Here is a 24,439-nt window from a genome sequence, read left to right as displayed (position 1 = left end):
TGGAGCTGTGAAGCGATTGTGCTATCCACAATGCTACCATGCTGCCCTGCATGTGGAGCCTCCGCAGCTGCTGCCAAAATAGCTGCAGCTCGGAGAGCGCACACATTTATACTCCACCTACTGGGCGGAGCCAGCAGGCAGGGAGCTAACCCCGTACCTGTACAGGGGCCCTGTACAGGAGCCTTACCGTATTACCCTCGTATGCAGTATATAATACAACAGTGGTGACTACCACATTCACCCCCTGTTAAAAAAGAGTCCAGCGGGGGTTCTGGAAACTATTTACATACTGGTTGTTAAAAAAATTTAGAAAGAGTCTACAAATTTAGACAGTTGGGCGCCTTGACCCGCCGTTGCGAGCGTCGCAGTTGTGGTGTTGATGACTCCGTCGTCGGTGACTCCGGGAGCGTGTTGACCTTATCTTCATCCACGGGTGGGGCCAAGGGGAGTGTGGATCATCCTGCAGCGGGGGCTGTGGCGGGGTGTGCCGGGGGGGGAGGGAGGGTGGTGTCGGGGCGGGGGGGGGGGAGGGTGTGCGGGGACCCAGCTGGTGCCAGGTCCCGAAGGGAGACTATGTGTTGCCGGCCGTTGGGGTACGCTACGTAGGCGTACTGCGGGTTCGGGTGGAGAAGCTGTACCCTCTCAACTAACGGGTCCACCTTGTGTAGCCGCACGTGCTTACGGAGGAGAAAGGGTCGTGGAGCTGCCAGCCATGTTGGGAGCGAAACCCCGGAGGTGGACTTCCTAGGGAAGACAAAGAGACGTTCATGGGGAGATTCATTAGTCGCAGTACACAGGAGCGACCGAATGGAATGAAGGGTGTTGGGGAGGACATCCTGCCAGCTGGAGAATGGGAGATTTCTGGACCATGGGGCCAGCTGGACGGCCTTCCAGGCCGTCCCATTCTCCCGCTCCACCTGCCCGTTTCCCCGGGGGTTATAGCTGGTCGTCCTGCGCGAGGCAATGCCCCTGTTGAGCAGATACTGGCGCAGCTCATCGCTCATAAATGAGGATCCCCGGTCGCTGTGGACGTAGGCGGGGAAACCGAACAGAGCGAAGATGGTGTTAAGAGCTTTGATGACGGTGGCAGACGTCATATTGGGGCATGGGATGGCTAAGGGGAATCTCGAGTACTCGTCGACCACACTGAGAAAATACGTGTTGCGGTCAGTGGAGGAGAGGGGCCCTTTGAAGTCCATGCTGAGGCGTTCAAAGAGGCGGGAGACCTTCACCAGGTCTGGCCGGTAGAAGTGCAGTCTCTGGTGATAGCCCTGACTTCCTCACTGGAGTAGGGCAGATTGCGGGCCTTTAAGAAGTGAAAAACCTGGTGACCCCTCGGTGACAGAGATCGTCGTGCAGGGTCCGGAGTCGGTTCAATTGTGCGCTGGCACATGTACCTCGGGATAGGGCATCGGGGGGCTCGTTGAGCTTCCCAGGGCGATACAAAATCTCGTAATTGTAGGTGCAGAGCTCGATCCTCCACCTCAAGATTTTATCATTTTTGATCTTACCCAGCTGTGTGTTGTTAAACATGAAGGCAAACGACCGTTGGTCAGTGAGGAGAGTGAATCTCCTGCCAGCCGGGGAATGCCTCCAATGTCGCACAGCTTCCACAACGGCTTGGGCCTCCTTTTCGACAGAGGAATGCTGAATTTTGGAGCCATGGAAGGTGCGGGAAAAGAATGCCACGGGCCTGCCTGCCTAGTTGAGGGTGGCGGCCAGAGCGACGACTGATGCATCGCTCTCGACTTGGAATGGTAACATCTCTTCGACCGCGTGCATCGCAGCCGTGGCGATGTCGGCCTTGATACGGTTGAAGGCCTGGTGAACCTCAGCCATCAGAGGGAAAGCGGTGGAGTGAATGAGTGGGCGGGCCTTGTCAGCATAGTTTGGGACCCACTGGGCGTAGTACGAGAAGAACCCCAAGCACCGTTTGAGGGCCTTGGGGCACTGGGGGAGGGGGAGTTCCATGAGGGGGCGCATGCGATCGGGGTCGGGCCCTAGAACTCTGTTCTGGACCACATAGCCGAGAATGGCTAATCGGTCCGTGCTGAACACAGAACTCCTTGATGTAGGTTAGGTTGGGGAGTTTGGTGGTGTGGAAGAATTTGGGAAGGTTAGCGTCGTGGTCCTGCTGGTCATGGCCGCAGATGGTAACGTTGTCCAGGTACGGGAAAGTGGCTCGAAGTCCGCACCGGTCAACCATTCGGTCCATCTCCCGTTGGAAGACCGAGACCCCGTTAGTGACGCCGAAGGGAATCTAAGGAAATGGTAAAGGCGGCTGTCCGCTTCAAATGCGGTGTACGGGCGGTCCGCCTTACGAATGGGGAGCTGGTGGTCGGCAGATTTCAGTTCTACTGTCGAGAAGACCCGGTACTGTGCAATCTGATTGACCACATCAGATATGCGAGGGAGGGGGTACACGTCAAACTGCGTGGACCGATTGATGGTCTGACTGTAGTCAACGACCATCCTGTTTTTCTCCCTAGTTTTTACCACTACCACTAGGGCTCTCCAGGGGCTGTTGCTGTTCTTTATAATACCTTCCCGAAGCAGCCGCTGGACCTCGGACCTGATGAAGGTCCTGTCCTGGGAACTGTACCGTCTGCTCCTGGTGGCGATGGGTTTGCAATCCGGGGTGAGGTTTGCAAACAAGGAAGGTGGGTCGACCTTAAGGGTCGTGAGGTCGCAAACAGTAAGGGGTGGTAGGGGCCCGTCAAATTTCAAGGTTAGGCTCTGGAGGTTGCGCTGGAAGTCCAGGCTGAGTAGCAGGGCAGCGCAGAGGTTGGGGAGGACCTAGAGGCGGAAGCCGCTGAACTCTACGCCCTGGACAGTGAGGGTGGCGGTGCAGTACCCCCGGATCGCCACAGAGTGGGACCCGGAGGCCAGGGAGATTCTCTGGTTGGTGGGGTGGACCGTGAGGGAGCAGCGCCTTACCGTATCGGGGTGGATGAAGCGCTCAGTGCTCCCGGAGTTCAGAAGGCATAAAACCTTGTGCCCATCGATCTTCACCTTCATCGACGCGGTCGCGAGGTTGTGCGGTCGTGTCTGGTCGATCGTGACGGAGGCCAGGCGTGGCTGGCCGGCGGCGGTTGCAGGCGATGAGTGGCCCGATGAGGTGCTCGATGAGCAGGGATCCTGAGGCGGGAAAGGTGGCGGCGCCCAGGGGCTGCACGTGCCCTGAGGCGGGCAAGATGGTGGCGCCCACGGGCTGCACGTGTGATGTGAGCAAGATGGCGAGTAAAATGGCGGCACCCACGGGCCACACGTGTTGTGATTGGAGCAAGATGGCGGCGCCCACGGGCCGCACGTGGTCTGGGGCAAGGAAGATGGCGGCGCCCACGGGCCGCACATGATCTGAGGCGAGGAAGATGGCGGTGCCCATGGGCCGCATGAGGTCTGCGGCGAGGAAGATGGCAGCGCCTGCGGGTCGCACATGGGGCGGCGCCGGGGCAACAGCGCCGACCGAGCGGGCCTGGCACACAGCAGCAAAATGTCCTTTCTTACCGCAGACCTTGCAGAGCGCGCTCCGTGCTGGGCAGCGTTGTCGGGGGTGCTTTGACTATCCGCAGAAGTAGCACTTGGGTCCCCCGGGGTTGTGTGGTTGCCGCGCAGCGCAGGCCTGGGGTTAGCTGGGGGAGGTCGCTGACGGGGTGCACGGTAGGGTGTTTGCTGGCAGGGTCCACGATGACCAGGAGGGGTGGGTCACGTGGTCGGGGGCATACGCTTGAATATTGCGTGAGGCAACCATGAGCATGAGCACTAGTTTCTTGGTCACCGCGTGGTCGAGGGTAGCCCCTTCTAAGAGTCGCTGGCGGATGTAGTCCGACTCTATGCCTGTAATGAACGCTTATTTTAAGTAGCAAATACGAACGTTCAGCGGCCGAAACGGCCTGGCAATCTCTCACTAGGAGTTGCAGGGTGCGGCAGAAATCCTCCACAGATTCACTGGGGAGTTGATGCCACGTAAAGAGGAGGTGCCTGGCGTAGATCCTGTTTGTCTGCTGCGTGTAGTTCTCCTTCAGTAGCGCCATCGCCTCAGCGTATGTCGGCGCGTCCCGGATGAGGGGGAAGATGTCCGAGCTCAGCCGCGTGTAGAGGATCTGCAGCTTCTGTGCCTCTGAGGGTGGTTCAGTCGCAGATCCTATGTATGCCTCGAAGCAAGCTAGCCAATGTGCGAAGGCTGTCTTGGCGTTGTTTGCTTGAGGGTGCAGCTGCAGGTGATCAGGCTTGATGCGGAAATCCATTGTTTTAAAATCTCTGCATAATAAATTGATGCACTATCAATTATGATGAGATGAGAGTTGAGAGTAATCGAGGCTTTATTACGCAGAGATGTGTCGCCTCCCGCAGCTGCTGCCAAAATGGCTGCAGCTCGGAGAGCCCACACATTTATACTCTGCCTACTGGGCGGAGCCAGCAGGCAGGGATCTACCCCCGTACCTGTTGTACAGGGGCCTTACCGCAATATCCTCGTATGCAGTATATAATACAGCAGTGGTGACTACCACACTACTTGAGTTCCGTGAACTCTCCTGGAACCACCCTATGTGTCACTGTCCTGTTGTACATTTTACTACCAAATGGCGAGTGTCCCACGTCACGTGACCAATGTCAAACGCCACCAGCTGGTTTGGAGGTCGCATTGCTAACTGTATACGGTACTATTCATAGGCATATCAATGCAGCAAACTTCTTATAGAATTCCGCTGGGTAGCCATGAGCTGCCTGGTAGCCATCGGGCCCCCGGGGCCTTCCCCGACTTCATCACCCTTACACTGCCCAATACCTCCCTCAGACCCAAGGGCTCCTCCAGTGCCTGCCTCTTCTGTTCCTCCAACTGTGGAAACCCAGTTCATCTAAAAACTGTCCCATGTCCCCCTCTTAACCCCCCCCCCCCCCCCCCCCCGGTATGCCCTGTACAGTTCCTTATAAAATCCCTAACCGCCTCTTTTACCTTACCAAGCTCAGACACCACAACCCCTGCCCCGGTCCGTATCTTCAATATTTCCCTGGACATGGCTGATGCCTTCGACTCGCCTTCTCCCCATATTCATACTGCACCCCCTTACCCCCTTGCCCTACGCAGCTGTCAAACTGCCTTCTCTGTCGTCAACATATTGAATTGCCCCTGCATAATTTTCCTCTTTGCCAATCCCTCCGTGGTGGATGCCCTCAAGTGCTCCCTGTCTACATCAATTATCTCATTCAATAGCCATTAATATTCCTCCCTCCTTTCCCTATCCACATGTGCTTTGAGCGAGATAATTTCCTCTCGGACCACCGCTTTTAGTGCTTCCCAAAAAGTGGCCACCGAGACCTCCTGTTTTGGTTCAATTCAACATAATCTTTAATCAGTGACCACACTTTATTGCAAAACCCTCTATCTGCCAACAACCCCGAATTGAGCCTCCACACCGCCTCTGCTCCCATCCCAATCTAAGCCGAATCTCCAGCCAATGGGACGCATGGTCCAAGGTTACTATCCCCGCGTACTCTGCTCCATCCACTCCAACCAAAACCTCCCGGCTCACTACAAAAAAGATGGGGCGCGATTCTCCGCAAATGCGGCGAGTCGTAAAGGCTGCCGTGAAACTGGCCGTGTTTTACGGCAGCCTCCGCGCCCCTCCCAGGACCCGATTCTCCCCCTGGGCGGGGCTAGCAACGCGGCCCCGTGAAGCACGGCATCGCGGGCTTAGTGACCGCCGCTAAGCCCACGCGCCAAGCGTCACGGTGGCTGACGCGCACGATGACGTCAGCCACGCATGCGCGGGTTGGACGGCTCCAACCCACACATGCGCGGATGACGTCATCACGCAGATGCGTCAAACCTGCGCATGCGCGGGCCGTCATGCCCCTCAGCCGCCCCGCGGACTGATCCTGCGGGGCAGCGGAGGAACAAATAGTGCGCGGGTATCGGACCCGCTGCCCGCGATCGGTGCCCACCGATCGCAGGCCCATGCCATCCTTGGCCAATCGGTGCCATGGTTGTCCGGGACGGCACTTTGCGGCCGTTTTCACGAACGGTGAGAGCAGGTGTGTGTGATTGCGTTCGTGAAAACGGCCGTAAAGGCCTGGGAACTCAGCCCATCGGCCTGGGGAGAATCGCTGTTCGCTGTAAAAAACGGCGAGCAGCGATTCGTGTAGTGGGGCGGCCATGGGGGGGGGGGGGGGGGGGGGGGAGAATAGCGGGAGGGCGGGAACAATGTCGGGAAGGCCCTCCCTCCATTCTCCGACCCGTCGTGGGCAGCGGAAAATCGCGCCCATGATTTTTGAATACATCCTATAAACGTGAGGAAAAGGAATACTCCCTTCCCCATGGGGTCTTGAAACACCATGGGTGCACTAAACCCACCCAGCTCCTTTGCCATTGAACTGGGGATTGCTCAATCTACCCTCAGCTCCAGGACATAATTAACATTTCCTCCCATAACCAACTGGTGCGTGGCCAAGTCTGGTATCGCTGCCTGAAACCCCCTCATAAACTTACATCGTCCGAATTCAGTACATACACGTTGACCCGTACGATCGGTATCCTCACTAATACCCCACTCATAATCACAGATCTCCCACCCGGATCCCTCACTTCCTTCGCGCTCACAAACCCCGTTTTCTTGCTCATCAAAATAGCCACCCCCCTGAGACTTTGAATCAAACTCCGAGTAGAAAACCTAACCCACTCATCCCTTTCTTAGCCTAACCTGGTCCTTCACGTAGAGTTGCTTCTCCAGCAGAAAGACCACCTCCGCTTTTAAACTCCTTAGGTGTGCAAAGACCCGAGATCTTTTCAATGGTCCATTGAGCCATCGCACTTTCCATGTTATCAGCCTTACACCTCTATTCCCCTCTACTATCCTAGCTCCCCTATTGGCTCAAGCCCCGTTAATTACATCCTGTGCCTGGCCCATCCAAGATGGCCCCTTTCTCCACCCCAACCATGTTTCTTCTCCAACCTCACCTCATCGCATCTCCTTCCCCTTCACTATCTCCCCTCACCCCCCACAACCACCTCTTGCGGCCTCCTCCCCACCTCACTTCCGTTCACCAGCGTTACCTGCCAGTGTGGCAACTCCTGACCAAAGGCTCCTCCTAATGAGTACCCCACCCTCACATCTTTGTTCTGTGAAGAAGGCTCCCATACGGACCTCCCTCTCCCCCACCTAAACAAAGCCTCATCTCGAACCACAGGTCACCTCCCCCAAAGACAAACAGAAAGAAAAAACGCAACCACAGACAGCAGGAGGGAGTGGGGGGGGGGGGGGGGGGGGAGGGGGGGGGGGTCAGCAATGCCCTTACAAAATCTTCACCCCTGCTACACTTTGTCAATCCAACAGAAAAAAAAAGAAAATCCCTCCACATCGGAGAAAAAGAACCCCCCCCCCCCCCCCCCCCCCCCCCCCCCCCCAAGTTCCACTCTCCCCATATTCTTCATTACTCCATCGCATGTCAGACACAAGCTAAAAGTACTACACTTCTTAATAATACTGAAAGATACAGGACTTCACAGACATACTATTTGTAATAATTACATCTTCAGCAAATTTTCTAAATAGTATTTTGTATAATTACCTTTCTAATCATTTTTTTTATTGCCATTACATAACTTGGAGAAAATGATTTAGCTGTGTTTTTCATTACAGGCTATGAGAGGTAGTAGCGCAACCCCCTTCAACAAGCTAGGTTGTCAACACTCCTAGTTTTCAAAATTTCAGCAGATTTCCAGTTCGTCCTGCAGAGATCAGCTAATCAGCTGCCATGTGACAGGACTGGATTCACAACAATAGAATTCTAGAATTCATAGCAAGTCAAGGAAGTCAAGGACACAAAATACATGGTCACAAAATTATTGGATTCCAGCCAAATGTCATTCTCCAAGGAACCTAAATTTAGCTTCCATACTTACTAATACAAAAGGAAACACATGGGTCCACCAGAGTGTCTTGTGATGTGACATCTTTCTATTTGTTCACCTGTAACACAACCAAAATATATGAATAAGAGCATCACTTCAAACTCGTTATACTTTGTACATTATTTAATTCATTTTTAAAAAATTTAGAGTACCCAATTCATTTTTTCCAATTAAAGGGCAATTTAACATAGCTAATCCGCCTAGCCTGCACGTCTTTGGGCTGTGGGGGCGAAACCCACGCAAACACGGGGAGAATGTTCAAACCCCACATGGACAGTGACCCAGAGCCGGGATTGAACCTGGGACCTCGGCGCAGTGAGGCAGCAGTGCTAGCCACTGCATCATCGTGCTACCCTACATTATTTTATTCTATGGCCACTGAGCAGGTTGCACAGAAAGAGAATAATAGGAAAATGTTTTGAAACTTATTGGAATGTATTTTTCAATTCATGACGAGGTCAATTTAAGAAAAAGTATTGTGTTTCCCTCTCAAATTCTATTTCAACAATTTGCAAAATATGATGCACTTGAGGTGTCAAGTACTGTATTACAATCAGCATTAGAATTTGAAAAAATCCTTTTAAATCATCTTTTATGTAGTCAGAGAAGATTGGTACTGTTGCATAGATTAAATGGTAAATAAAATTAAAATCACACTTCCAGATAATTCTTCCAGCCCTTTTGCAAACATTCATAATAAAATATTCTATCTACAATTCCTGTTTGCTTACTGACTGGTAAATGATTGTGATGAATGCAAGGAAGAATTCGAAGAACTTTTTGATCCTTGTAAGTTAGTGTACTCTTCAAACTAAATATCTTGTCAAAGCAATTTACAGCAAATGATTCCTGCCCTAAAATAGTTTCATTAAACTTTAATTGAAGTTAATACTGAGGTTTCAATATTTCCCAGCTGTCGCTTTGGTAAGGACCTGCTCTTTCCTGAAACTTGGCAAAGCATTTGTTATTTTCAGCCAGTTAAACTAACCAATTCAAACTTCCTGTGCAGCAGGAAACTATTCCACCAGTCACTGCATCTTCCTGAAGGGAGCAATATTGAAATTGCTTAATTTAACCATTCGCAAAAGACAAGCAGGATGTCAGCCAGCGAGTTCTGACATGTAGCCCACCCTAGCTGAAACCAAAGCAATTAGTAATGGCTCGTCTCCAAATGCGCAGAACAGGAAAATCTACAATGGTGAATATGATGGGGGAAATTTTTAATGCCCATTAATAGGTGGACTTGGGTAGGGCAGGATATTAAAATATGAAAATTTCAAACCCAAGCTGCACCAAACCTGTCCACTTGTGGTTTAATGGAGACAGAACTGGGAGGCCGGTGACATAGAACTTAGAACATTATAGCGCAGTACAGGCCCTTCGGCCCTCGATGTTGCACCGACCTATCAAACCACTCGAAAGCCCATCTACACTATTCCCTTATCATCCATATGTTTTAAATGCCGTTAATGTTGGCGAGTCCACTGCTGTTGCAGGCAGGGCATTCCACGCCCTTACTACTCTCTGAGTAAAGAACCTACCTCTGACATCTGTCCTATATCTATCTCCCCTCAATTTAAAGCTATGTCCCCTTGTGCTAGCCATCACCATCCGAGGAAAAAGGCTGTCACTGTCCACCCTATCTAATCCTCTGATCATCTTGTATGCCTCGATTAAGTCACCTCTTAACCTTCTTCTCTCTAACGAAAACAGCCTTAAGTCCCTCAGCCTTTCCTCACAAGATCTTCCCTCCATACCAGGCAACATCCTGGTAAATCTCCTCTGCACCCTTTCCAATGCTTCCACAATCTTCCTATAATGCAGCGACCAGAACTGCACACAATACTCCAAATGCGGCCGAACCAGAGTTTTGTACAGCTGCAAGATGACCTCATGGCTCCAAAACTCAATCCTTCTACCAATAAAAGCTAACATACCATACGCCTTCTTACCAACCCTATCAACCTGGGTGGCAACTTTCAGGAATCTATGTACATGGACACCGAGAACTCTCTGCTCATCCATACTACCAAGAATCTTACCATTAACCCAGTACTCTGTCTTCCTGTTACTCCTTCCAAAATGAATCACCTCACACTTTTCTGCATTAAGCTCCATTTGCCACCTCTCAGCCCAGCTCTGCAGCTTATCTATGTCCCTCTGTAACATCCTTCCGCACTGTCCACAACTCCACCGACTTTAGTGTCACCTGCAAATTTACTCACTCATCCTTCTACGTCCTCCTCCAGGTCATTTATAAAAATGACAAACAGCAGTGGCCACAAAACAGATCCTTGTGGTACACCACAAGTAACTGAACTCCAGGCTGAACATTTCCCATCAACCACCACCCTCTGTCTTCTTACAGCTAGCCAATTTCTGATCCAAACTGCTAAATCACACTGAATCCCATGCCTCCGTATTTTCTGCAATAGCCTACCGTGGGGAGCCTTATCAAATGCTTTACTGAAATCCATATATACCACATCAACTGTTTTACCCTCGTCCACCTGTTTGGTTACCTTCTCAAAGAACTCAATAAGGTTTGTGAGGCACGACCTACCATTCACAAAATCATGTTGACTATCCCTAATCAAATTATTCCTTTCTTGGTGATTATAAATCCTATCTCTTATAAATCTTTCCAAGACTTTGCCCACAACAGAAATAAGGCTCACTGGTCTATAATTACCAGGGTTGTCTCTACTCCCCTTCTTGAACAAGGGGACAACATTTGCTATCCTCCAGTCTTCTGGCACTATTCCTGTAGACAATGATGACATAACGATCAAAGCCAAAGGCTCAGCAATCTCCTCCCCAGCTTCCCAGAGAATCCTAGGATAAATCCTATCCGGCCCAGGTGTCTTATCTATTTTCACACTTTCCAGAATTGCTAACACCTCCTCCTTATGAACCTCAAGCCCTTCTAGTCTAGTAGCCTGTATCTCAGTATTCTCCTTGACAATATTGTCTTTTTCATGCGTGAATACTGATGAAAAATATTCATTTAGCACCTCTCCTATCTCCTCAGACTCCACGCACAACTTCCCACTACTGTCCTTGACTGGCCCTACTCTTGCCCTAGTCATTCTTTTATTCCTGACATACCTATAGAAAGCTTTAGGGTGATCCTTGATTCTACCTGCCAAAGACTTCTCATGTCCCCTCCTGGCTCTTCTTAGCTCTCTTTATGCCCTTCCTAGTTAACTTGTAACTCTCAAGCGCCCTAACTGAACCTTCACGTCTCATCTTTACATAAGCCTCCTTCTTCCTCTTGACAAGTGATTCAAATACTTTAGTAAACTACGGCTCCCTCGCTCGACTACTTCCTCCCTGCCTGACACTACATACTTATCAAGGACACACAGTAGCTGTTCCTTGAACGAGCTCCACATTTCAATTGTGCCAATCCCCTGCAGTTTCCTTCCCCATCCTATGCATCCTAAGTCTTGCCTCATCGCATCATAATTGCCTTTTCCCCAGCTATAACTCTTGCCCTGCGGTATATACCTATCCCTTTCCATCGCGAATGTAAACGTAACTGAATTGTGGTCACTATCACCAAAGTGCTCACCTACCTCCAAATCTAGCCCCTGTCCTGGTTCATTACCCAGTACCAAATCCAATGTGGCCTTGCCGCTTGTTGGCCTATCTACATACTGTGTCAGGAAACCCTCCTGTACACATTGGACAAAAACGGACCCATCTAAAGTACTCGATCTATAGCGTTTCCAGTCAATATTTGGAAAGTTATAGTCCCCCATAACAACTACCCTGTTACTTTCGCTCCTATCCAGAATCATCTTTGCAATCCTGTCCTCTACATCTCTGGAACTTTTCGGAGGCCTATAGAAAACTCCCAACAGGGTGACCTCTCCTTTCCTACTTCTAACCTCAGCCCATACTACCTCAGTAGACGAGTCCTCATCAAATATCCTTTCTGCCACCGTAATACTGTCCTTGACTAACAATGCCACCCCTTCCCCTCTTTTACCACCTTCCCTGAGCTTACTGAAATATCTAAACCCCAGAACCATTCCTGTCCCTGCTCTAGCCATGTCTCTGAAATGGCCATCCTGCTCCCAGAAGATTTGTCGCTCATTTAAGTATTTTAATGAGGCCAGGTGCCGCAGATCTTTTCCTCCAATTATACTTTAAGCTGATGACTTGGTTTCCTGTGCCTCATATTCTAATGGATACTAAGTGCAAATCAACTCCAACGGGGGAACATAGGGTGGGATTCTCCATTGGCTGACGCCGAAATTGGGAAATTCTACTGAGCGGAGAATAGGTTCTGATGTTGAAATCACGGCAGGGGCCGATTTGACGCTGCCAAATCTCAATTCTCTGTCACCTCGACAGCAGCGTCAATGCAGTCCAGAGCGCACGTATAATAAAAACTGTTTGCATGTAATTAGCGGGCCCAACCCAGTGTTCTCTGGGGCCCATTCTCTGCCTCTAAAGGGCCAAGTTCCCTGAGGTGCAGTTCATTTGTGCCTTTAAAAATGGTGAAACAGGTGTCATGGCTGATGAGGGAGAGAGAGGAGGTAGGACACATGTTGTGTCCTGTGGCTCCCCTGATCATGAATCCATGCACAGAACGTATATGTGTTCAACCCAGGACAATGATATATTATTAAACATGTGAAGTGGGGTGCTCTTTCCGAATGGCCTCCTTCTGCACTATGTTCTATGTCTATCTCACACTTCACCGTCTTGTGTTGCGTTGAGTCGCAAATCCGTAGTTCACCAGGTTGCGGAGAAGTTATTTGTTCAGATTTGCTCATTCTTCGGCGTAGTTTGTCCCATCTTGTCTGCAGTTACCTTCTGTTAATTAGCACTCCTGATACCATGTTGTGTTCTGTGGCTCCCCTGATCATGAAGACATGGACAGAACATATGCGTGTTCAACCAGAACAATGATTTATTACTAAACACGTTGGTAGGTAACTAACAAATCTATGTACAAACGCAGTTATTCAAGCTCCTGGAGAGCTACTGCAAGTGTGACCATTCTACTATCATCCTGCTACCAAATGCCAAGTCACATCAGATGCATGTCTGGCGCCACCCACTGGCAGGAGGTCATACCTATGATTACATGCACTGAACAACTTTTACATCTGGACAGTTATATACAGTTATGTACATTTATACACAGGTATGCACATATGACCACAACAGAGAGGCAAGACTGTGAGCTGGGGTGGGGTAGGGGGTGACCAAGGAATGGGCCGAATGCCCAGGGTGATCCCCACAGATTGGGGCGGTGTCCAGGCACGGACCGCCATTGTCATGGCCTGCAAGGCAACCATCTTGCTCTGCACCTGGCTGACCACCCACCTTGGCCCATGGTTCTGCAGACTGACACCGGCTATATGGGTGCTCCCACCCCCGCACCCCACCTCTGCCATACCCTCCACCAACCTACCATCTGGCATCCACTGGCAGGGCATCACACAGCCCACTCATAGGTAGCGGCCACTATAACCTCTACGGGGGCTGGTGCGGAGATGGTGGGGGGGAGGCATGTGAGGGCAGAGCCTGCAGTGCCAACCGGGGCCACCGTATAGACCGGTGGACATGGTTGGGTACGGGTGTACGCACCATGCTAAATTGTCAACCTTTCACCTCCTGTAGATAACAGATACTGGTCTTCAACCAGTAATGATGGCCTTCCTCCTAGTCGCCGCAGCCCTGGGGGCTGCCCTGTGGCTGTACGAGCTGGAGCTGCTCGAGGAGGACGAGGAAGCTGCAGCTGTGGAGACTTCCCAGAGGAACAAGTGGCAGCCGCCCAGGTTGGTGAGCCGACCACCCAACAGGCCGAGGAGGAGGAGGAGGTGCCAAGGAGGCTCAGTATGAGGCCATTTGTATACCGGCAGCACCTGTCATTCGAGGACATGCCGGACCGGGCATGTCGTCGAAGACTCCGGCTGAGCAGGCAGACAGTGCAACATATCTACCAGATTATGGTGCACCTGACACCGTGGGGGGAATGGGGGAGGACACCCACTCCTGGTGGCTTTCAAAGTGATGATCGCCCTGAGCTTTTACGCTAAGGGATCCTTCCAGGCACCGAGTGAGGACCTGTGCAGGATCTCACAGACCTCGGTGCACAGGTGCATTCGCACAGTCACGGAGGCCCTGTATAGGACTTTGGTTAGGCCACATTTGGAATACTGCGTGCAGTTCTGGTCGCCACATTACCAGAAGGATGTGGATGCTTTGGAGAGGGTGCAGAGGAGGTTCACCAGGATGTTGCCTGGTATGGAGGGTGCTAGCTATGAAGAAAGGTTGAGTAGATTAGGATTGTTTACGTTGGAAAGACGGAGGTTGAGTGGGGACCTGATTGAGGTCTACAAAATTATGAGAGGTATGGACAGGGTGGATAGCAACAAGCTTTTTCCAAGATTGGGGGTGTCAATTACAAGGGGTCACGATTTCAAGGTGAGAGGGGGAAAGTTTAAGGGAGATGTGTGTGGAAAGTTTTTTACGCAGAGGGTGGTGGGTGCCTGGAACGCTTTACCAGCGGAGGTGGTAGAGGCGGGCACGATAGCATAATTTAAGAGGCATCTAGACAGGCATAGAACGAGCGGGAACAGAGGGAAGTAGACCTTGGAAAATAGGAGACAGGTTTAGATAAAGGATCTGGATCGTCGCAGGCTGGGAGGGCCGAAGGGCCTGTTCCTGTGCTGTAATTTTCTTTGTTCTTGTTCTTTGTATGCCCAGGCGGCTCAATACATCCACTTCAATGTGGACCGAGTCCACCAGGATGTCTGAACAGCGGGGTTTGCTGCCATCGACGGGATGCCCTGAGTCCAGGGGGTGATCAACGTGATGCACATCCCCCTAAGAGCAACTGAAGATGACGGACCACTGTACACAAACTGAAAGGTGTTCCACTCGATGAACATGCAGCTGATATGTGACTATGAGCTGCGCATCATGCATGTCTGTGCCCGATACCAGGGCAGTGTGCATGATGCCTTCATCCTGGCACACTTGACGATTCCTAGCATGTTCGAGGCCCCTCCATCCTGGCTAGTTGGCTCCTGGGCAACAGGGGTTATCCACTGCGGCCGTGGCTGATGGCACCTCTCCGAAGGCCACAGACTGACACCGAGACCCGCTATAATGACGGCCATGCAATGACCAGAGGCCTGCTCCAGTGGTGCTTCGGTTTCGTGAAGGTGCAGTTCAGGTTTCAGGACCACTCTGGAGAAGTCCTCCAGTATGAGGCTGAGAGGGTCGCTTGCATCGTGGCGGCCTGCTGTGTCCTCCACAGCATCGCACAGCAGAAGGGCGATGTGCTGAAGGAGTATGAAGGCCAGACCTTGTCCAATGAGGAGGATGCAGGGAAGGGGGAGGGTGCAGAGGACATGGGGCCCAGGCAGATTGTGGAGGCTGTACGATGTGTACAACGTGCATGGGATGCTCTGATATCCTCCAGGCTCACCGACTCGGGAGGGGGGGGGGGGGACTGGCCAGGGGCACAGACACTGCATCCCACCCATGCACTCCCCCCCCCCCCCCAACCCCGCCATCCCACCGCCTGCATCCCCCTCAGTGACATATACCTGCCGCACTAGAGAGTGTGGGCCCTGGATTGGCAGTAACAGCAGGTCTGGTCCATGGGATGGAGAATGATGATGACACGCTCTGCAATGAGCTCTGGTGCTCCGCATCGTTTGACAACATCTGACTCCTGTAGCACTTCCCACCATTCACCTGGGTGATCCCTGCATGTGTGCTGGCCATTCCATCACACCGTCCCACCGAATCCCTGCCGTGACGGTGGTGGGGACTGTCTTGGAGGGGGGGAGGGGGGAGCTGGAGGGGCACAGGCCCACTCCCCTCCCCCCGCACCCTCTCCCTGGTCAGGCCAGACCAGCCCACCCCTCACACTCCTCTGACAGAGCACCGAGGCAGGTTGTAACAGTGTGAACAGGTGTTTAATGTGACAACATATATACCGATTTGTGCCTTAGCTCCTGTCACCCTACTGTGCCCTGCACCTCTGTCAATTTATCTGGTGTCTAACTTTCCGGCCTTACGGGCCCTAATGCTATGTCTAGGTGGATCCCCAGATGGTACGGCAGGAGTGAAGGCAGCCTGCTGTGATTCCCTCCCTGCGATCTGGGTTCCCGTTGATATCTGTCTTCTGGGGCGACCTGGCCTGGATGGGCCTGGCTGCTGCTCGGGTGTGCCAGATGGTGTGGTGCCACGCTGTTCTTCCCGCTGTCCACCAGATGTGCCAGGGACAGGAGTGGGAGAGTCTGAGGTGCGATGTTCCACCATCTCCTCTGCAGGATTCACCGGCATGGGCCTTGGCGTGCCCAATGGCCCCTGGGCTACTCCATGCGATGGGGGTATGAGCGGAGCTATCGCCTGGGGCTTCCCCGCGACTTGGCGCTGCTAGTCCTGGAGACCCGCTCTGGTCTCGGCCAGAGTCTGCATGCTGATGGCTATGGAGCACAGGGAGTGGACCATCGGTGTGTGTGGGGAGTGCAGTATGCATATGTGGCTACAGCTTGTCAGCCTCCTGAGTGTCAATCTTGGACCCGGCGAATCCTGAACTGTTTCTCATTGGAATCAGTCATGTTCCACATGGTGCCGGTGCTAGCCTCTTAATAGTAGCTGAATCAGAGCAGGTGCAGTGTCTGTTTGCTGACCTGGAAGTCCATGAAACTTGCACCAGTGTCAATACTTAGGGCGGGATTCTCCATTGCCCGATGCCGATATCGTAATCGGCAATCGGGCGGAGAATCCCTTTTATGACTGAATCGGGGATGGGCGGGGCCTGTTTTCAGATGCTCCGCCCCCTACAAAATGGCATCATCGGGGAGTCCGCTGCATGCCGTTGGACGGCCTCAGGATGTCACCTGAAGGCACTCCCCCGATGCTCTGCCCCCAATGGGCCGAGTTCATGACGGCGCGGTTCACTTGTGCTGTCAGTTTTCGTGAACCTCGCGTGGCAGCTGCGGATTGTGTCCAGCATCGCCACGGTCGGGGTGGAGGGGGGGGCGTGCTGCTGGCCGGGGGGTGGGTATGGCTTCGGTGAGGGCTGGGGGAACTGGTGGGGGATGGTCGGAGTGTGGCGAGGGGGTTCCAGGGGGACACCATCTGACAGGCCGGGTCCGCGAGCGGCCGGTGCCATGTTATACAGAGCGACCGCTGCAGGTCATCACTGTGCACATGCACGGCCACGGACCCGGCCATTCTCCGGCCGTTTTTGGTGTGAGCTGGGGGTTTTACCTTCACCGGTCTCCGGAATCAGTGAGGGTTCGGCGGCGATTTTGGCATTGTAAAACGATCTCACGCCGGCATTGGCACTTAGCCACAAAATTGGAGAATTCAGCCCTTAGTCTCAGGAACGGAGAATCCCAGATATCTTCATGATGCAACGAATCCAAAAGAAATGCAAAAAACAGCACCCACAGCATGACCTCCCATCTACCACAGTGATCGCTGTACATTGCCTTTTTTGACCTCAGGAAAGCTTTGACTCTGTCAACCATGAAGGCTTATACAGCATCCTCCTCAAATTTAACTGTCCTCAAAAATTTGTCACCATCCTCTGCTTACTCCACAATAAATGTAAGCTGTGATCCTCACCAATGGAATCACCATAAATCCTATCTCGGCGAAGACCAGGGTGAAGCAAGGTGGTGTCATTGACCAACCCTCTTTTCCATCTTCCGTGCTGTAATGCTGCACCTGACTTCCAGTAAATTGCCCACACGTGTGGAGATACTTTATCGAACAGATGAGAAACTGTTCAATCGATGCTGCCTTCAATCCAAAATCCAAACCCACTGGAACTTCAGTTATTGAGCTTTGGTATGAAGATGATACTTGTGTGCGATCACTCAGAAACTGAGCTGCAGGCCATTGTCAATTTCTTCTCGGAAGCATATTAAAAAATGGGCATTTTATTAAACAAATAAGAAATTAAAGTGCTCTTCCAACAAGCACCCACAGCATGACCTGCCACCTACCCATCCGTCAATTATGACCAATGGCCAAATCCTTGGAAATATGCGCCATCATCGCCTCCAAGGTGCTAGCTCAGCCTTCCGCCAACTTTTTAAAAAGGTTCTTGAGGACCCAGGTCTCAAACCTGAGACTAAAGTTGTGGTTTACCAGACAGCAGTGATCCCCCTGCTCCGATATGTTTCGAAGAGTTTGGGGCAGCAGGGTAGCATGGTGGTTAGCATAAATGCTTCACAGCTCCAGGGTCCCAGGTTCGATTCCCGGCTGGGTCACTGTCTGTGTGGAGTCTGCACGTCCTCCCCGTGTGTGCGTGGGTTTCCTCCGGGTGCTCCGGTTTCCTCCCACAGTCCAAAGATGTGCGGGTTAGGTGGATTGGCCATGCTAAATTGCCCGTAGTGTCCTAATAAAAGTAAGGTTAAGGGGGGGTTGTTGGGTTACGGGTATAGGGTGGATATGTGGGTTTGAGTAGGGTGATCATGGCTCGGCACAACATTGAGGGCCGAAGGGCCTGTTCTGTGCTGTACTGTTCTATGTTCTACGTTCTATGTTCTACAACCAACAGCAGGCTCATCAAAGCACCGGAGAAGCACCAGGAACGATGCCTTCACAAGATCTTCCATGTGCAGTGACAAGAAAGATGGTCCAACAATAGCATCCTCTCCCAAGCCAACATGCCTAGCAATGAGGTGCTAATTACTGAAAGTGAGCTGCTCTGGTCAGGACATGTCATTCCGATGCCTGACGCAAGATTCCCAAAGCAACTGTTCTACTCGAACTCGGTCGTGTCAGGAGACCCCAGGTGGACAGGTGAAACGCTTTGGAGATGTCGTCACATCGCCCGCATCAGCTCATGGGAGCCCCTCACTTGTCACAGGCCAAAACAGAGAAGGTTAATTCATGAAGGCACTGAATGCTTCATTGGGAGCATGCAGATGGGAAGAGGAGGAATGGAGGCAGCACTCAAACATTCCAACAATCATCCACCAAACCTTTCAAGCCCATCTGCCCTGCATGTGGCACAATCTGTATTTTGTGCATTGAACTCATCAGCCATTTCAGAACCCATTAGAGCAGCGTAGAAGCAATCATCCTTGATCCCAAGGGACAATCTCAGAAGAAAGAAGAAGAACTTGTTTTTTGTGATGTTGATTGAGGTATAAATATTGTCCAGAACATCAGGGGAAATTTCTGCTTTTCTTTTAAATAGTGTCATGCGATCTTTTACATCCACCCAAGCAATACTATAACCATCGCCATTTCTTTTACCCCTTGACATTTTTATCATTTAATCTCCCCATCCTCTACCCTATCCCCAGACTTTCCCTTTTATTCTTCCTCCATCTCCCCCCTTTCAACGGCATAAACCCATTACATTTCTAGCTTTCCTCGGTTCTGAAGAAGTATTTTTTAACTTGAAATGTTAACTTGAAAGGGGCAGCAGGGTGGCATGGTGGTTAGCATAAATGCTTCACAGCTCCAGGGTCCCAGGTTCGATTCCCGGCTGGGTCACTGTCTGTGTGGAGTCTGCACGTCCTCCCCCTGTGTGCGTGGGTTTCCTCCGGGTGCTCCGGTTTCCTCCCACAGTCCAAAGATGTGCGGGTTAGGTGGATTGGCCATGCTAAATTGCCCGTAGTGTCCTAATAAAAGTAAGGTTAAGGGGGGGGGTTGTTGGGTTACGGGTATAGGGTGGATACGTGGGTTTGAGTAGGGTGATCATGGCAAGGCACAACATTGAAGGCCGAAGGGCCTGTTCTGTGCTGTACTGTTCTATGTTCTATGTTCTATGTTTACTCTGTTTCCTCTCTCCACAGATACTGCCAGGCCTGCTGAGTATCTCCAGCCATTACTATTTTAATTTCACAGTAAGAAGTCTTACAACACCAGGTTAAAGTCCAACAGGTTTGTTTCAAACACGAGCTTTCGGAGCACGGCTCCTTCTTCAGGTGAATGGAAAGGCTTGTTCCAGAAATGTTTATATAGACACAGTCAGAGATGCCCCGGAATGCGAGCACCTGCAGGCAATCAGATCATCAAAGATGCAGAGAGAGAGGTAACTCCAGGTTAAAGAGGTGTGAATTGTCCCAAGCCAGTTCAGTCGGTAGGCCTCTGCAAGTCCAGGCTTGTTGGTGGGGGCCGAATGTTTCGGTACTGAGGGGGCCGAATGGGTGCTGAGTTTCCTACAGAAACTCAGCACCCATGGACCAGTTGAACCAGGAACATTCCTCGTCACAATGGATGTCTCGGCACTCTACACCAGCATCCCCCATGACGACGGCATTGCTGCAACAGCCTCAGTCCTCAACACCGACAACTGCCAATCTCCAGACGCAATTCTGCAACTCATCCGTTTCATTCTAGACCACAACGTCTTCACCTTCGACAACAAATTCTTCATCCAGACGCACGGAACAGCCATGGGGACCAAATTTGCACCTCAATATGCCAACATCTTCATGCACAAGTTTGAACAGGACTTCCTCACCACACAGGACTTTCAACCGATGCTATACACCAGATACATCGATGACATTTTTTTCCTTTGGACCCACGGCGAGACATCACTGAAACGACTACACGATGACATCAATAAGTTCCATCCCACCATCAAACTCACCATGGACTATTCTCCAAATTCAGTTCCATTCTTGGACACACTCGTCTCCATCAAGGACGGTCACCTCAGCACCTCGCTTTACCGCAAGCCCACAGATAATCTCACGATGCTCCACTTCTCCAGCTTTCACCCGAAACACATTAAAGAAGCCATCCCCTATGGACAAGCCCTCCGTATACACAGGATCTGCTCAGACAAGGAGGAGCGCAACAGACACCTACAGATGCTGAAAGATGCCCTCGTACGAACGGGATATGGCGCTCGACTCATTGATCGACAGTTCCACCGCGCCACAGCAAAAAACCGCACCGACCTCCTCAGAAGACAAACACGGGACACCACTGACAGAGTACCCTTCGTCGTCCAGTACTTTCCTGGGGCGGAGAAACTATGACATCTTCTTCGCAGCCTCCAACACATCATCAGCGAGGATGGACATCTTGCCAAGGTCATCCCCACACCCCCACTACTGGCCTTCAAACAACCGCGCAACCTCAAACAAACCATTGTTTGCAGCAAATTACCCAGCCTTCAGAACAGCAACCACAACACCACAAAACCCTGCCAGGGTAATCTCTGCAAGACATGCCAGATCATCGACATGGACACCACCATTACACGTGGAAACACCACCCACCAGGTACGCGGCGCATACTCGTGCGACTCGACCAATGTAGTCTACCTCATACGCTGCAGGAAAGGATGTCCCGAAGCGTGGTACATTGGCGAGACCATGCAGACACTGCGACAACGAATAAACGGGCATCGTGCGACTATCAACAGGCAGGACTGTTCCCTTCCAGTTGGGGAACACTTCAGCAGTCAAGGACATTCAGCCTCTGATCTCCGGGTCAGCATTCTACAAGGAGGCCTTCAGGAGACGCGACAACGCAAAATTGCTGAGCAAAAACTTATAGCTAAGTTCCGCACGCATGAATGCGGACTCAACCGGGATCTGGGATTCATGTCGCATTACATTCGGCCCCCACCAACAAGCCTGGACTTGCAGAGGCCTACCGACTGAACTGGCTTGGGACAATTCACACCTCTTTAACCTGGAGTTACCTCTCTCTCTGCATCTTTGATGATTTGATTGCCTGCAGGTGCTCGCATTCCGGGGCATCTCTGACTGTGTCTATATAAACATTTCTGGAACAAGCCTTTCCATTCACCTGAAGAAGGAGCCGTGCTCCGAAAGCTCGTGTTTGAAACAAACCTGTTGGACTTTAACCTGGTGTTGTAAGACTTCTTACTGTGCTCACCCCAGTCCAACGCCGGCATCTCCACATCATATTTTAATTTCAGGCAGAGGCCTCGGTTTCGCATCTCATCTGAAAGAGAGCAGCTCCGCCAACGCAGTGTACTCTCCGTACTGCCTGGAGTGGCAGCCTGGATATTTGTGCTCAAACTATGGAATGGACTTGAACCCAGAACCTGGTGATTCAGAGGCAAGTGTGTTACCAACTGAACCACAGCTAACCCCCAAGAGCGAACCAACTGGTTAGGATCTGGAATGCACTACCTGATTCTGGTGGAGGCAGATTCAATTGAGACTTTCAAAAAGGGAACTGGATTTGCAGGACTGTGGGTAAAAGGCAGCAGTGTGGGGCTGGCTGAGTTGCTCTTACTCAGCAAGCCACGGCAGGAAGAATACATCTTCCATGCTGCAACCATTCTATGATTCTCTCAATGATACCCCACCAGCCAGATTTCAGATTTGTGGTTTCAGCCAGCCCAATCTCTGTGATCCTTCCCTCCTTCCTACCTCTGTGCTCCCCAGTTGTTGCTTCCGATCCCCCACTGACCTTCTACTTTCCTCAGCTGTCCTTTCCAATCTCCCCTCCCTCCACCGCAAGCTCTCTGATCTTCCCCCTCTGACTGTTCTCATACCTTTCCCCAACTTTTGATCATCGCCGATCTGGCCTTTTCAATCCCTCTTTCCCTTCTCTCTGCTCTGCAACAGTGGACTGGTGAGCAAAAGTCTCTCCTTGCCAGACAGCCAGCCAGCTTTCAATCTTACTGGTTGCGGCCAGGAAACAGATATGCTAATCAAGCCCCGCCATTAAATTCAGCAGGATCTGAAGAAATCTGTTCTTCGAGTATCTCAAATGCAAAAAAAAGCCTGCTCAAACCCAATCGCTCCCCGCCTCCCCAGATCAGGGTGGATGAGTTTAACTTGGGAATCAAGCAGGTGCTGGGAGGCTTCAAAGTACTGGGAATCAAACACTTGGGCCGGCAGAACATTAGGTAGGCAGGCATGCAAACAGGATGGAACAGGAAAATGCTGATATATTTATTTTGTTTTCTTAGATTTATTTCTGAAAATGTTGCTAAATTGGTTCTGTGATTATTCTGTGTATGCTGCCCTCGTAAGGGATCATCTCTAATTTTCACTTCTTTGTCGGAAAGTGTCCAACTTGTGTTCAACAGCTCCGCATGATGAAATGAATGGCATCAAGATCATCACTTGGAAAATCAAGGAGCATGTCCTATCCTTTTGTCCAGAGGGTGTTTGACCTCCAACGTGCTGCAGCTGAAGTGAACAAAAGGCAATAAAAATGGTTGAATATTCACTTTTCCCTGTGAATACCGCCCCATTAGCACCAGTGATCAGTACAGAACCATATTAAAAGGGACCTAAAATTGGCTCCCAACGCGGCTGCCTGTTTCAGACAGTAGGTGTCCTTAAATATGGAAGCAGTGATACTAAGTCATAAATAGGGCCACAATTGCCATTTTAGGTAGGAAATTATCAGCTTGCACTGTCATGATATGCAGACATGCACAAAATGAGATACAGACAGGCAGCTAATGAACACAGAGAACAGGACATAACCAATCAGCAGGCAGAACACTTGGGGGTGGTTTCCCACTATAAAAGGCATGAGGCACTCACACTCCGCCTCTTTCCACTTGGGACATCTACAGAGTGAGTCCGATGTATATATCACGTAACGCATACAGCATGTGGCTAAGAGTTCAGTCAGACAGAGAGATCACACTTAGGTTAGCAGAGAGTCGAACTCACAGAGAACTGTGCTAACTGTGTGACAGGTTCAATAAATCAAATTGAACTAACTTCAAGGTCTGGAGTCTATGTCAGTCATAGCTGCATCCAGTTGCAGCCTGTGTTATCTCAGTGTGCTTAACACGACATGCACAGTCAAAGAAAATTAAAAATCAGGAGAATAAAACTGGCTCCCAATCACCGTGTTACACTATTGTACAAAGTCAAAAATACCTCCATCATTTTCCTTTACCACACAGACAGTTATTTATTCGCACTGAATCAGTTTTAACTCAATGGTCTAAAAGAGAATAATTGTTCAGCAATTAACACTAATCCTCCACTTAATAAAAGGGGGGTGTTTCCTTTTTGCCGGGACATGCCCATTTTAATTCCAAAAAGTGATGCAATGGCAAAGAACATCAGGGTCCCAATCTCGCACATCTGTTTCATTCACATAATTCACACATTGTCATTTTAAACTAGGCATCCATTCTGCCTGTTTCAAATAAGCGCATGCCCAAAAGTTATTTTGAAAAGCTCTGGCAGCCTATTTAATAATTATACATGAGTCACAGAAATCATGAGCAGGAACAGCCTTGATAACATAACTTCCAGCAATACTTAACAGGGTTAATGAGCTGCTCTCAGGGATACTGATGAATTTATTTGTACTGCTGGAATGCTGCTTTTCAATTTTTTGGTTTGGGAAATGACAAATCGAAGAGTTATCTACTGACGAGAGGGGCATACCTTTACATGAGGGGGTGGCGGTGGGGGGCGCCAAAGAGGCAAGTTGGTGGGGGCATCACTTGGCATGGGAGCATAAGGGACCATGTGCAATCCACTTGTATATGTGAAACATGCATAAAACAAAAGCCTTCAATTCTCCTCTAATCATTTCTAACAGCCT

At 50.9% G+C, this 24,439-nt stretch overlaps 1 protein-coding gene across 1 annotated transcript in view; it reads right to left on the bottom strand.

Moving 5' to 3' along the window:
• The window catches only part of edar (ectodysplasin A receptor), a 136,144-nt gene that overhangs the window by 82,973 nt on the left and 28,732 nt on the right, over positions 1–24,439 (bottom strand). Inside the window, exon 2 of the mRNA XM_038819029.1 lies at positions 7,904–7,970. Within this exon, the coding sequence (XP_038674957.1) occupies positions 7,904–7,954 (51 nt within the window). The 5' untranslated portion in view covers positions 7,955–7,970. The remainder of the gene's footprint in view (positions 1–7,903; positions 7,971–24,439) is intronic.

Source organism: Scyliorhinus canicula, chromosome 14 (assembly GCF_902713615.1).
Source record: "Scyliorhinus canicula chromosome 14, sScyCan1.1, whole genome shotgun sequence".
NCBI lineage: Eukaryota > Metazoa > Chordata > Chondrichthyes > Carcharhiniformes > Scyliorhinidae > Scyliorhinus > Scyliorhinus canicula.
This window is presented reverse-complemented; position numbering and strand designations above follow the sequence as displayed.